The sequence below is a fragment of the Talpa europaea genome (assembly GCF_964194135.1).
Source record: "Talpa europaea genome assembly, chromosome: 8".
NCBI classification, from domain to species: domain Eukaryota; kingdom Metazoa; phylum Chordata; class Mammalia; order Eulipotyphla; family Talpidae; genus Talpa; species Talpa europaea.
The window spans coordinates 40,854,365-40,867,611 of record NC_140075.1 but is presented as its reverse complement, the minus strand read 5'-3'; the positions used below and the strand labels follow the sequence as shown (position 1 = coordinate 40,867,611).

The 13,247-nt window shown below is 37.2% G+C and overlaps 1 protein-coding gene across 1 annotated transcript in view; it reads left to right on the top strand.

Moving 5' to 3' along the window:
- The window catches only part of MYO5A (myosin VA), a gene marked incomplete at both ends in the record, with an annotated part of 163,295 nt that overhangs the window by 85,727 nt on the left and 64,321 nt on the right, over nt 1-13,247 (top strand). The window contains 6 exons of the mRNA XM_084240160.1: nt 4-269; nt 880-961; nt 5,116-5,256; nt 7,254-7,379; nt 8,655-8,738; nt 12,379-12,540. Coding sequence (XP_084096286.1) covers nt 4-269; nt 880-961; nt 5,116-5,256; nt 7,254-7,379; nt 8,655-8,738; nt 12,379-12,540 — 861 coding nt within the window. The remainder of the gene's footprint in view (nt 1-3; nt 270-879; nt 962-5,115; nt 5,257-7,253; nt 7,380-8,654; nt 8,739-12,378; nt 12,541-13,247) is intronic.

Genomic DNA, 13,247 nt, shown 5'->3' with positions numbered 1-13,247 from the left:
CAGCCCAAGCATGAACCTCTCATCATCTTCTGTGACCTCATGGGTGTGGACTACGAGGAGATGTGTCATTGGCTCTGCCATCGGAAGCTAGCTACTGCCACAGAGACATACATCAAGCCTATCTCCAAACTACAGGCCACAAATGCCCGAGATGCTTTGGCCAAACACATCTATGCCAAGCTTTTTAATTGGATTGTAGATCATGTCAATCAGGCTCTCCATTCTGCTGTCAAGCAGCACTCTTTTATTGGTGTACTGGATATTTATGGGTAGGTATATTTGACTTAGTGATCTGCAAGAGAACGTCTAATAATTCTGACTGGGTGTTTGAATATGTCTTTTACTGGTGAAGAGAAAGGAAACTTAGAAGATGATTTCTAAAAGTAATTTCTTTTGTTAGTTTGCCTTCTCTGGCTCCCTGCATCCTTTAACTGTAAAGATCCTTTCTGTCACTTGTGCACATTGATACCTGATTTGTTATTGTTCAGTTTAATTTTTCAAAAGAACGTATGACATTGCTATTTCTGGTTCCCTTCTGTATGTATATAGACACTGTGAGCCTGTAAATTGACAGGAGCAATGACTTTATTATAGTTCTGATTTTTCCTCATATGTGGGTGAATTAGCTCTTGAAAACTCATGTTGAATACCTCCATGTGCTGGAGCTTTAAAAAAATCTCTCTGCCACATGGCTGATGCCTGTCTACTGGGTTCATATTCCATGTTACTGACATATAAACCCTTTTACCTTCACTGAGATGGAGAGAAAGGTTACAGTGTGGGGGAATTTCACATTTATTTCTAATGTTCAGATTTTGAGTATTTTTTAAAAATTCTTTGTTCCCTTCTCCCCCTTCCATATTATTTTTGGTTTTACAGATTTGAAACTTTTGAGATAAATAGTTTTGAACAGTTTTGCATAAATTATGCAAATGAAAAACTACAGCAGCAATTCAATATGGTAAGAATTTTCTTCCATGAATAATATTCTGCTATCATTTTTTTCTTGAACTGCTAGTCTGTGTTTAGAGTCTGGTTACTGAAGTTATAAATTGCAATTATTATCTGGGGTTACAAGGGATAAACTGCAGAAAAACTTATGATTAATAAATGATACATTAGAAAAATGTTTATGGTCCAGATAGGAATCAAGATCATCCATAGACTGCTATCTAAGAGTAATGAAAATTTGGAACATATAAAGTGAGGGATGGAAACAGGATATACAGTAGGTAGAAACAGGAGTGTGAAACTTTGATACCCAAATCCTTCAGTTTTGTTCCTATGGCTAATTGTATGTGGAGTTATGTCTATCTTAACTCTTACTTGTAGTGTTAGCAAGATGTCAGAACAGAAAAATCAGAGCACCTCATTTCTTTATGTTTTTACATATTCTGTTTTGCATATTCTTTTTTCAACAGTCTGAGACATTCACTGAGACAAAGGCAGTGGGAATGTTTTGAGAGTGGTTCTTGTGAAGCAGTAATAGCAAATGTCTCAGAACATTATTGTGGCGTTGGGGGATTTGGAGGTTCCTGAAAATGAGGAGCAAAGGATTACAGTACTGAAGGGCATAGACCTCCAAGGTTACCTCTGTGGGTTGAAATTCCACTATACATTGATTATCCAGGGAACCTTGAGCAAGTTCAGTGACCTTCCTGAGCCTTAGTCTCCTCATTGTTTAATGGGGATAATGGCAGTACCCACTGCAGATAATTGTATGGGTTAAATGAGTTGGGTAATATATATAAAGTGCTCACCGCATGCCAGGCACAGTTCACAGTGCAAGTTTAGGGGTGGTTATTAGTACTGATGAAAGACGACATTAAAAATGAGTCACTCATAGGAACTGGAAGTAAATGATAAGGAGCAGAAGGACAGAAAAAAAGTCCTTAATATCTTCATCTTACAAAGATAGAGGTCCAGTGGTAACAGTTTATAGTTGATAAACAAAAATGGAAGTTTAAAGATACTATTTTCAGTTACAATTAAAACCCAAAAGGAGATCTAAAACAATAATGATATTGGGAAGATGGAATCAATAGCTTATGTTTCCAATGAATAAGTAAAAAATAGCTGATGATTATATTCCTTAGAGGTAAATATCTGAAGAAATAGCTGAGGGAGTTAAAAGTGGTTGTCTCCAAAGAGAAGCGGGGTTGGAGAGGAATGGACCAAGGGGCCATTGCTTGTTATTATAAAGCAATTAGACTGTTTAATTTAAAAATGAAATATTACATATACTTTGAGAAGAATTTGAACCATCTTTATTTAGCTAATTAAGCTATACAGCACAGTGAAACAGTGTAAATATAATCCTAAAATCTTAGGCTTATGTTTCCATAAGAACATGATTGCTATATTTTTCATCTTTGGGAACAATAACAACCAGTGAGAGGCTAATCAGAGCATCATCTTCTCTCAAGATTTTTCTGAGTCTCTTAATACTGTACTCATTGCCACAGCTTTCTGCTCTTTCCCAGTATCTTTTGGCACAAAGTGACTGGAAATATAAGGAAACAGTGCCAATCTAGGGTTGGCTAGTATGTCTTTTCTCAAGGGTCTCATGTCTCTGCACATGTATTTCTGACTCTTTTTTCTTTCCTCCTTTCTGTCTCTTTCCATTCATTTTTCTCTGTCTCTGATACATGTGTTTACACACACACGCACACACCATACCCCATCCTAGCTTCTTCTCTGCACAAATGTTCTATTCCCTCTTAACAAATGCTGATGAGGGACTAGGAGGAAGAGGGGTCAAAGCAGGGGAGGGGAGAGCACAAGGGACTGTGGTGATGGATCATGGGTGCTGTGGTAATGGGAGAACTATGAGGATGACACCTGAGGGGAGAAATGAAATAGTGTATGAAAATAGAAAGTCATGTAAGAAAAAATATAAATTTGATAAAAGCATACTACATAAAATTAAAAAAAAAGTTCTATTCCCACTAATTATCAGATGGCAACAAATGTGCTATCTAACAGTGAGCAGCCATATTCTTTCCTTCTACTCAATATATGTTTTCATTACCTAAAGGTTTCTGCTTCCTTACTCACTTCAGACTTCCTACAAACCTAACGCTGATTGAACTGTGCTTATCTTGCTTAATTTTATCTTGCTTAATTCCCATTAATCTTCACTTCCTTCAGCTTCAGTTTCCACTGTCAATTTTCTTGATTATTTCCCAATTCTTATATCTGATATAGAGAATCTGATTAACCCAATTCATTTTTTTTCCATCAGAGTTCTCTGGCAATGGAATACCCTCAAGTACCCACACTTGGTTTAGTCAGCTCTGACTAGGAACATGGGTCTTGCAGTAAAGACCTTGACTACATAGGCCTTCTTCAACAAGGGTGATACATAGGTTATACATCGGGCCACCAGGCATGAGGAATATGGTGGCAATAGCATGGTCAGTATTTGGAGGCATTCTATATTGACCAAGGGTCTCTAGCCATATTAAACCTTATTCCCACAATGACTTTTTGACAATTGAGCGTCTCAGATTTTTGAGACCCATGGAATTTTCTAAACTAGACGTAGAGATGTGTGTGAGAAACAAACTGTTTAGTCTGGAGCAGTGTTTGTTGTCAGCGTGTAGACTCCATATAAATTAATGAATTAAAAAAAGACTGGGCTCAGTGTTCCAGAAAATATTAGTACCATCAGTCAGGGCATTCTGCTGACACATGGTACTCTATTTGCCTTCTCATTAATCAAAAAAAGAACAGAAGAAATTGGCTTTCTAATTTGCATGACATAAATATTCATTCAGATGACCTTTTTTTTTAACTAAAGCTTATTGCAGCAGTATATGCTGTAAACACTGTGATTTAAAAGTGGAAGTATAATAAATATAGAATAAAGTAGGAAAGTTCCAGGTACATGAGGAGAGTATATATCAGAAATTTTGGTGACACCTAAGTTTCATGGGGTTTTGGGTCCTAGAAAATGTTTGTTATCTAGTCATAGCCACAGAAGGCTCATCTTCTCAGAAAAGTAGCAAGATGTGAGAGAATCAAGGTAGACAAAATAGACAAACAAAGGAAAGTACAAAGCCCTGGGAATGCACAAGTGGAAGTTATTAGCATCTGTAGGGACTAGAAGTTAAGGGCCAGCAGGCTTGCCTGGGGTGCTTGGAGCAGAAGCCTTGCCTTCCTTCCTGTACCAACTTAACTCCCATTCATCTCAGAATTCTAGTCACACAGCCCTTCCTCAGAGAACCCTTCCCTCAAAGTCCTTTATCCAAATTTGATGAGGACTCTTATTCCCAGAGTTACTCTGTAACATTACCACAGTTTGTAATTATATTCCTGTGATTATCTGATTTCTGTCTGCTTCTCCCACTGTCCCCAAACTCGTGGCATGCAGTGACTGACACCGTATAGATAGTCAATACATGCTTTTGTTTAAATGAATGAATGGAGATTAGAAGCAGTGATGAGAATGGTGATGGAAGCATTTAGCAGAAATAGCAATGGATTGGTAGTAGTTGCAACTACTTGCAGAATTAGATGTAGAATCTGGAAAACTGAGCTGTAGATACCCTGAGTGTGAAGAATAATCAAGGCAGACACAAAAGATCAACTTATCTAATTCTGAGACATAGGAACTTCAGTGCCACAGTCCCTGAAGAAAGTTACTTTGTTATGCTGTAAGCACCACCCAGCATGGTTAGTAGTCTGGGGGCATCTGCTTTGCATAGTTGTTTAAGGCCAGCCAGGGCATTCCCATGCCCATGTTGTTCACAGACACACTGTGCAATAATGTAAGAAGAATATATCTATTTATTTGATGCAATAATGGATATATACCTATCAAAAAATAAGGAAAGGCTACATTTATCAGCTCTTTAAAAACATTCACATTATTATATTTACTTGTTTACCAAGAATCCTGTACAGGCTGAGCTTTTACTGTCTGGATTTTTATTTGCTCTCTTTTATTGTTGTCTTTGTGTAAATCATGTTTTTCCTATAAGATTGTTTCTGGGCACCATGGATTATTGAAAATTATGTTGGTCTCAGAGTGTTTTTTGTATGTGTTATTTCTTGATTAATAATTAGTCATGATAATGATCTTAGTAATCCAAGCCTTTTTTTCTTTTTCAGCATGTCTTCAAATTAGAACAAGAGGAGTATATGAAGGAACAGATTCCATGGACACTAATAGACTTTTATGATAATCAGCCTTGTATTAATCTTATAGAATCTAAACTGGGCATTCTAGATTTGCTGGATGAGGAATGCAGGGTAACTGTGATTTTCTGGTATACTTAGTCTATCAAAAAAATACATCAAGGTCTGGGAGTCAATGGGTTTAAAGCAGAGATTCATTATACCTTGAGATGCCATGAAGGCAGCAAGTGGAGAGTTAATTTGCATACCGAAGGATCACTAAACCCAAAGAGTTCTAGTTACAAATAAAATAAGACTCTCCTCTTTTCAGCTTATTCTAAGTTATATAAATTTAGCCACTTTTGCTAGCAATAAGCTTGTATTTGGTACTTTTTGTTCAGTGATAGGTTATATTTAAAGATACCCAAAAAGAGCCTCCCCTGGTGGCACAGCGGTTGAGCGCTGGGCTGCGAAGCTGCCTGCAGCCTCTCTGCAGTGCCAGTTCAATCCCTGGCCACTGGCGAGGGTATCACATGGTGTGCAGACCTCTCCTGCTGCCCGCTGCTCCCCTCAGCAGTGTATTTTGTCGGTCTGCCTGTTCAGTTCCCCGTTCTGGCTCTGGTGAATTCTCCACCCTCCCATGCTTCTGACTGTACCCAGTGCTTATATAAATAAATAAATAAATCTTTAAAAAAATAAAATAAAGATACCAAAGAAATTGTACAAAATGTATTTTAAATTATAGTTCTAAATATCTATAATTTTAAAACTGATTAGTTCTTTATTACTGATATAGGGAAGGAGGTTTAAATTTAATATTTGAAGATCCAGAATGTTGGGGAAAATGTTAGATCACCAGCTTTACTGTTAACTGAGTGATTTTAGGCAGATAGCCTGTCCTTTTTCTTAATTTCTCTTTATTTTATATCCCGTAAGTGACAGTTTACTAAAGATTGATCCTCCTAAGCATTCAGATATCCCACAACATTTAAAAGGCATGTAATGAAAAAGTTACTCAAAATTAAATAATGCAAATCAACAAAAATGGGATACTGTTTTTCACATCAGAGATGAGGTTAAATTTGATGATACCTTTCACTTAATAATTCCAATGAATATTGATTTCATATATACTCCCAATGATAGTACATCATATTTTAGAGGAAATTTGACAATGTTTAGTAGAACTGTAAATAGTGCCAACTTTTGACCCTCTAGTGGAACTGTTTACAATTCACCCTTTGAACATACTTCAAAAGTATCCAAGGTATATATATATATAAAGTCAGTGAAAAATACATTGAGCATAAAATGAAAATGCTATTATTAAGAAGAAAAAATGCAAGGAATTTGTAGAATGATCCCATTCCTGTTCATGCCTTTTTTTTTTTTTTAAGATTTTATTTATTTATTTATACAAGCACTGGGTACAGTCAGAAGCACGGGAGGGTGAGAGAATTCACCAGAGCCAGAGCGGGGAGCAGAGCAGGCAGAAGGACCGAAGTACACTGCTGAGGGGAGCAGCGGGCGGCAGGAGAGGTCTGCGCCCCATGTGGGACTCTCCTCCGGTGGCCGGGGAGCAGCTGGGGATTGAAGGGGTGCTGCAGAGGCTGCGGGCAGCTTCGCAACCCAGCGCTCAACCGCTGCGCCACCGGGGAGGCCCCCTGTTCATGCCTTTAAGAACAGAAGGCTATAATGAAGTTGGCAAAAATGGTGAGATGAGACTGCTCTCCATTTTATACCTTTCTGAGTGATATAAATCTCACTTCATATGCACATGCTACCTTTATTTAGCAAAGTTTGAAAGTATACACTAGTCATGGTATTTCACCTTTCATTTATAAGACTTTTGCTGTTTTAAAATCAAATCAGATACTTATCCGGTGACTCTTGGTGTAGGCATATTGGTCACTGAGTCCGTACATTGCACTGAACCACCGTGGGAAGGTCTCAGTCATTGCTCTTCATTAGTAATTGATTTTGGGCCTCTAAGAAGGAGATATGGAAGGAAAGAATTTCTAAATTGACTATAAAAGTTGTTAGGTAAAGCCAAAAAGTGGTCTGTTGGTTAATGTTTCAGAAGAGTCTTGTATCAATATTCACTTTGTTTCCTTTCCCTCCCCTAAATGTAGATGCCTAAAGGTACAGATGACACTTGGGCCCAAAAGTTGTACAACACACATTTGAATAAATGTGCACTCTTTGAAAAACCCCGTCTTTCAAACAAAGCTTTCATCATCCAACATTTTGCTGACAAGGTAAGGAAGCTTTATTATCTGTTTTATTTTTGAAAAGTTAAGTTCAAAGTGGAAAAAAAATCAATAGTCAATAATCAAGAGGTATCATTTTTCTTTGCTGAAGTTTGCATTCTTTAGGGCCTTATAGGAAAAGTAATCTTCATATTGACTGGTTGATTTTCCCTTCCTTTGACCAAAATGGAGTTAGATTATGAAATAAATGTAGGTCTATAATCCTTTATCTAAAATTCAATAAACTGGACTTCTTAAAAGTCTTTTCACAAATTGTTTAGTGACTAAACCTAATCTCTCAACTGAAATAACATGAGGTTATTTGTAGACCCAGGTTATTTATCCCAGTTAGGCTGGATATATATATATTTGATGTAGAAATGTTAATGTGTTTGATTACTAATTGCTGCCTCAGGTTCTGATGAAAGGTTTTGAATTCTCAAGCTAGCTGACCACAGGGTTTCAGAATAGAAATTGTGTGTGTCTTGTTCTGTGACTGCTCCTTGGATCCCTACTAACAAGGCATATAAGACATGTTGTTTTACAAGTTCTATAGTCTACTGAGAAAATCAGGGGTCAAGAAACTAATTTATGTTTCAAGGAAGTTGTAGGGTAGTTTTGGTTTAAGCTTTCCAGCGTTCCCTTCAAGAATTTAAGATTTTCTGAGTCTGCCTTAATCCTAGTTGGGAGCCTTGAGATGACTTTAGGGCCACTTTCGGGCTGTGTAGTACAGACGTGGAGGTCCTAAACTTTTGGAAGCAGGAACAGTCCGTCTGAACTAGTCCTACTTACGAAATCATATTTACTCAACCTCCACCTTCATCCATCATCAGTTTTCAACATTATTTCTGACAGACATTTGTTTCTTCTAATATTTTCTCATGTTTTATTCACCTCTCTCCCAAGAGGAGATTTACCCCTACCAGATGAAGAATTAAGTTAGGAGATATATTTGGTCAGCCTTAGAGGAGCTGTCTTTGGCCAGCATGGGAGAAGAAAATCAACTTCTTATTTGTTTGCTTACCCATGAATTGGGAGGATCTTTAGACAACAGTTAATCACCACTGCCACTATCCCCTAGCATGAACAGTATTTGGGGAATTTACTCTAGTGTTAATATACTTATTGCCAACAATGGTACTGGTTTCTTAGAATAAAATTAATAATATCATTTTGCTGAGAGCCAGGTGTATAGCATTAGCCTGTAAGTATTTTGGTTGATGTTAATGATATATATCTATTCAAAAGTATTATTAGTTAAGGAGATTTTCCATGTGTTTTCAGGTGGAATACCAGTGTGAAGGCTTCCTGGAAAAGAATAAAGATACTGTTTTTGAAGAACAAATTAAAGTTCTTAAATCAAGCAAGGTAACCACATAGAGATTTTCTCTAGTCAGGACATATTCAATAAAATATTAAGAACTTAAACATTAGCTCTTAAATTATAGTAATGATTTTTCTAACAAGAAATTTATCAAATGTATTTATCAAGTCCTTTCTTAAATGTCTTAAAAATGTTAACTTATCTAGTTCTTGTAATGAGGTAACATTATCACTCTTCCTAATTTACAGGTGAGGGAACTGAGGACAGGGACTTCATAACTAATTAGTTTTCAAGCCAAATTAAAACCCAGCTTTCTGGCTCAGAGTCTGTGCTCTTACATACACCGCTGTCTTTCAGTTTTATGGGAAATTATTGCTTCTACAGCACTTCTACACCTCCATATGTCTTTGTGAGAGAAAACCTATTTTTTGATGTGTCATTTTGAAGGAAAACATTAGAAACACAGCCTTATGCCCTCCACCCAGATGGAGATTAATCTCTAGATTATTAAGTGCCATTTCAGGTGTGGCCCAAAGTACTGAAATTATTTTTCCTAGGCTCAGATACTGTATATGCTGCTTTCTAATGGGAAAAGAATATTCCAGATAGCTACTCTAGATTATTATATTGATCCCAATCACCACCCTTTGATTCTCATCAGAATAAGATGGAGAGAAGAACAAGTTGTGTCTTTCCATAAAGAAAGCCATTGTGACAGGAGCATGATAGGTGAATAGGATGTGTGTTGGGTAGACAGAGGCTACTTCCTGTAGGAATGTATAATAAAGAGTGTGGATTTCATTCCTGTTGCTATAATAGAGTGTGGATTTTATTCCTTGTGGGGATTGATATAGTGGGTGGGTGAGACAGATCTCTAGAGGAGGGATGGTGGACTGAGATACCAAGGTTGTGGCAATGGAAATAGCATGTAATTTGTTGATACATCTTATGATGGCTAACTATGGAGAGTGAGAGAATGAGAGATTAAGGGAGACTTCTGGGTTTGGCCTGATGCACGAATAGGTGAGGATGTGATTTACTAAGGTGAAGACTTTAATGGATCAGGCTTTGGGAGAAAGAACCAAGAATTCTGTCATAGGCATGTTTTTCTTGAGATGGAAATTAGTCAAGTAGACATGTCATATAGGGAGGTAGAAATGAAAGTCAACAGGTCAGACATCCCCTGCAGGATGTCTCTGATTTATATTGTCTGTTTTTACTTTGTTGTGTTTTGTACTGTTACTATTTTTTTACACTGATGTCTTATTTGGTTCCCCTACATTCCTTCTATAAGTGAAACCATCTGATATTTTTCTTTTTCCTTCTGGCTTATTTCACGGAGCATAATTCTTTCTAGCTCCATCCAAGTTGCTGCGAATGACATGAGTTACCTTTTTGATTGCTGAATAATATTCCATTGTGTATATATGCCACATCTTCTTGATCCAGTCATCTATTTTTGGGCATTTGGGTTGTTTCCAGGTTTTACCTATTGTAAATAGTGCTGCAATAAACATAGTGGTACAGGTATTCTTTTGAATCAGTGTTTTTGTGTCCTTTGGGTAGATCCCTAGGAGTGGAATTGCCCAGTCATATGGTAGCTCCATTTTTAGTAGACTGAGGAGCCTCCAGACAGCTTTCCATTGTGGTTGGATCAGTTTGTACCAACAATGTAGGAGAGTTACTTTTTCACCCATCCTCGCTAGCATTTGTTGTTGCTTATTTTTTTGATATGTGCCATTCTTACTGGTGTAAGGTGGTATCTCAGTGTGATGTTGATTTGCATTTCCCTGTTTATAAGGAATGTTGAACATTTCATTTGCCTGTTGGCCATTTGCATTTCCTCTTTGGAGAAATTCTTTTAAATTCTTCTGCCCATTTCTTGACTGGATTGTTTATTTTGTTTTTGTTGAGTTGTGTGAGTTCTTTGTATATTTTTGTGATCAGTCCCTTATCAGTTGAATGGAGTGCAAAGATTTTTTTCCCAATCAGTGGGGTGTCTCTCTGTTTTGGTTAATGTCTCTTTTGCTGAGCAGAAGTTTTTCAGATTGATGTAATCCCAAGTGTTTATCTTTTCCTTAACTATCTTTGCTTTGGGTGATGAGTCTTAAAAGATGTTATTGCCATGTATGTCTTGTAGTGTTTTACCTATATTTTCTTCTATATAGTTTATGGTTTCAGGTCATATGTCCAGTTCTCTATCCATTTTGAGGTGATTTTTCACAAATGTGTTTTCTAACTCTGGACCCTAAACAGTTTTCTGGTAGATATTGTATATATTAAGTTAAATTATAGCACCTAGTGGTGAATAGGATCTTACAGCCCAGCTCTATTAGCTATTTCATACAGAAGAAAGAAAAAGAAAGTTTAGGCAGTTGCTAATATAGAGCTAGCAATTTAATTGGGGATGATAGAATAGCATAGATAAGATTTTAAAGTACTTGGCCTATAATTAAATAGCCTAGCATCTTAATCCCATGCTGAGTTTTCAGATCAAATCTATTTTGAACTCTTGTTTTTCCCTTTGGAACGAAACTTCAATACTGTAATACAAGGTAAAAACAAAATATTTTGTTTTCTTCTTTATACTTAACCAAACTAGATTATTCTGTAAAGCAAGGGGTACATTCATTTGTATAGCAAGCAGCCATTATTGGTTATGTTGCATATAACAATGTTATATGCATTATGCATTATTTTCTAAATTACTTTTATAATTGATATACAGATAACAAATGAAATGACCTTATTTTGTTTTTTAATGATAGAACTCTCCTAGAAAATTTTTTTTCTGAAGAGAGTCTGAAATTATTAGACAACTAATTGGTAGTTGCAATTATAATTTAACCCACTGAGAAGGATTTACTGTATTTATATGGAATGAGACACTCTTATAAAGATACATAAATATATCAAGATGTCCCTGTGGGTTAGTTTAAAATCTCTTTTGTTCCATAAAATTTCTCCCACTCATCTAATCATTTATTAAGTACCAGAACTTTAAATAGGCGTTTCTCATCGTTAACTTGGTGAGACGCAAAATCTATTACAGAAATTATGCAGTCAAGTTGTAAGTCCCTTGAAAATAAATATAAATGCTTACAGGATAAAGGCAGGGTTTTTATTTTGTTTCCTTTAATCCAAACTATTTTCTAAAAATCAATTCATGATTATTGCTTAATCTTATAATATTGTAAAGCTACCTCATGACACCCTCGCTACTGAAGTTGTTAGTGATATTTTTGTTGCTTCTCACCATTTGACTTATTGGGTAGAAAAATGAAGCATGATGATACAGTATTTTGTGAATATGAGGTAATAGATGGAATTTCCAATTCACATTTTGCTCATAAAGTACATTTCAAAACCGGTAGTGTATTTAGAGTGGTCATTATCTATGGATTAGGATTTCCTGGGTGGACTAGTTTTGATTTTGCTTCTCTCAAACATGATTGTAGAATTAGTGCATTTTCCACTCCTTGTGCTTTTATAGAATTTACTCCCCTTCATTTAATAATTTTGATTCTAAAATAGGTATTGGCTATATCTAAAATTTGACTTTGAAAGAAGTCACTTGAGGAAGGGAATCACTGCAGATTGCACATCTTCATAATACTTCTCCTGTGAAGGCTTCCATTGAGATTGAGTTTAGACTGTAATTTCTTTTTATGGTTGCTAACTCAGTTTAAGATGCTACCAGAATTATTTCAAGACGATGAGAAGGCCATCAGTCCAACCTCAGCCACCACTTCAGGGCGCACACCCCTCACCCGCCTCTCTGCAAAGCCCACCAAAGGCCGACCAGGCCAGACAGCCAAAGAGCACAAGAAAACGGTGGGGCTTCAGGTGAGTCCAAGGAGCCATTCCTGCAGCACTCTTTTGCCTCTGGCTCAGGGGAAGCTGTAGATCTGTCTGTCTCGGCTTTACAAGTGGGCTCCTTAGGTGAGGGGAGGCTACAGAGAGAGCCACATTCCATGAGAACATGGAACACCGTGCACTCCTCCCTCTCTCCACCCAGCTTTAGACCCGTGACTCTGACTAAGCCTTTCCCAAAATAATTTCCTCCTGTCTTAACTCTTGTATTACATATCCTCTCTCACAGGCCACTGCCGCCCTTGCTTTGCTTTCTGGTTGTTTCCTCTCTGAATGTGTGCAGAGCATCGGCTCCTTCAGTGCAAGGACAATCCTTTCCTTTCTTGGATGTCTTATGTTCTGCGGGAAGTGAGAAAGACTTCACACATGTGCTCAGCACCTGAATGGCTGCAGTGGGTTTTGGACAGGAGGTTGAGTGCCAGTTAGCTTGTTTTCCTGTGCATGGACCGCATGCCTAGTGCAGACAGGAAGTAGGACCTGACCCAGGGCCATAGCCCCCTGACCCCATGTCCCTAGTGTTAGCCCCATCCTGGCTGTACTCTGCCATTTTCCCAATCCTATGCTCTTTTAAGTCATCTGCTCCCCCTTTTTCAGTATCTAAAGCAGAATTCCCACTGTACCTGATTAAATGACCTTAATATTCTTAAAATTAGGCTTTATTTTTAGTAAAAATTCCGAGT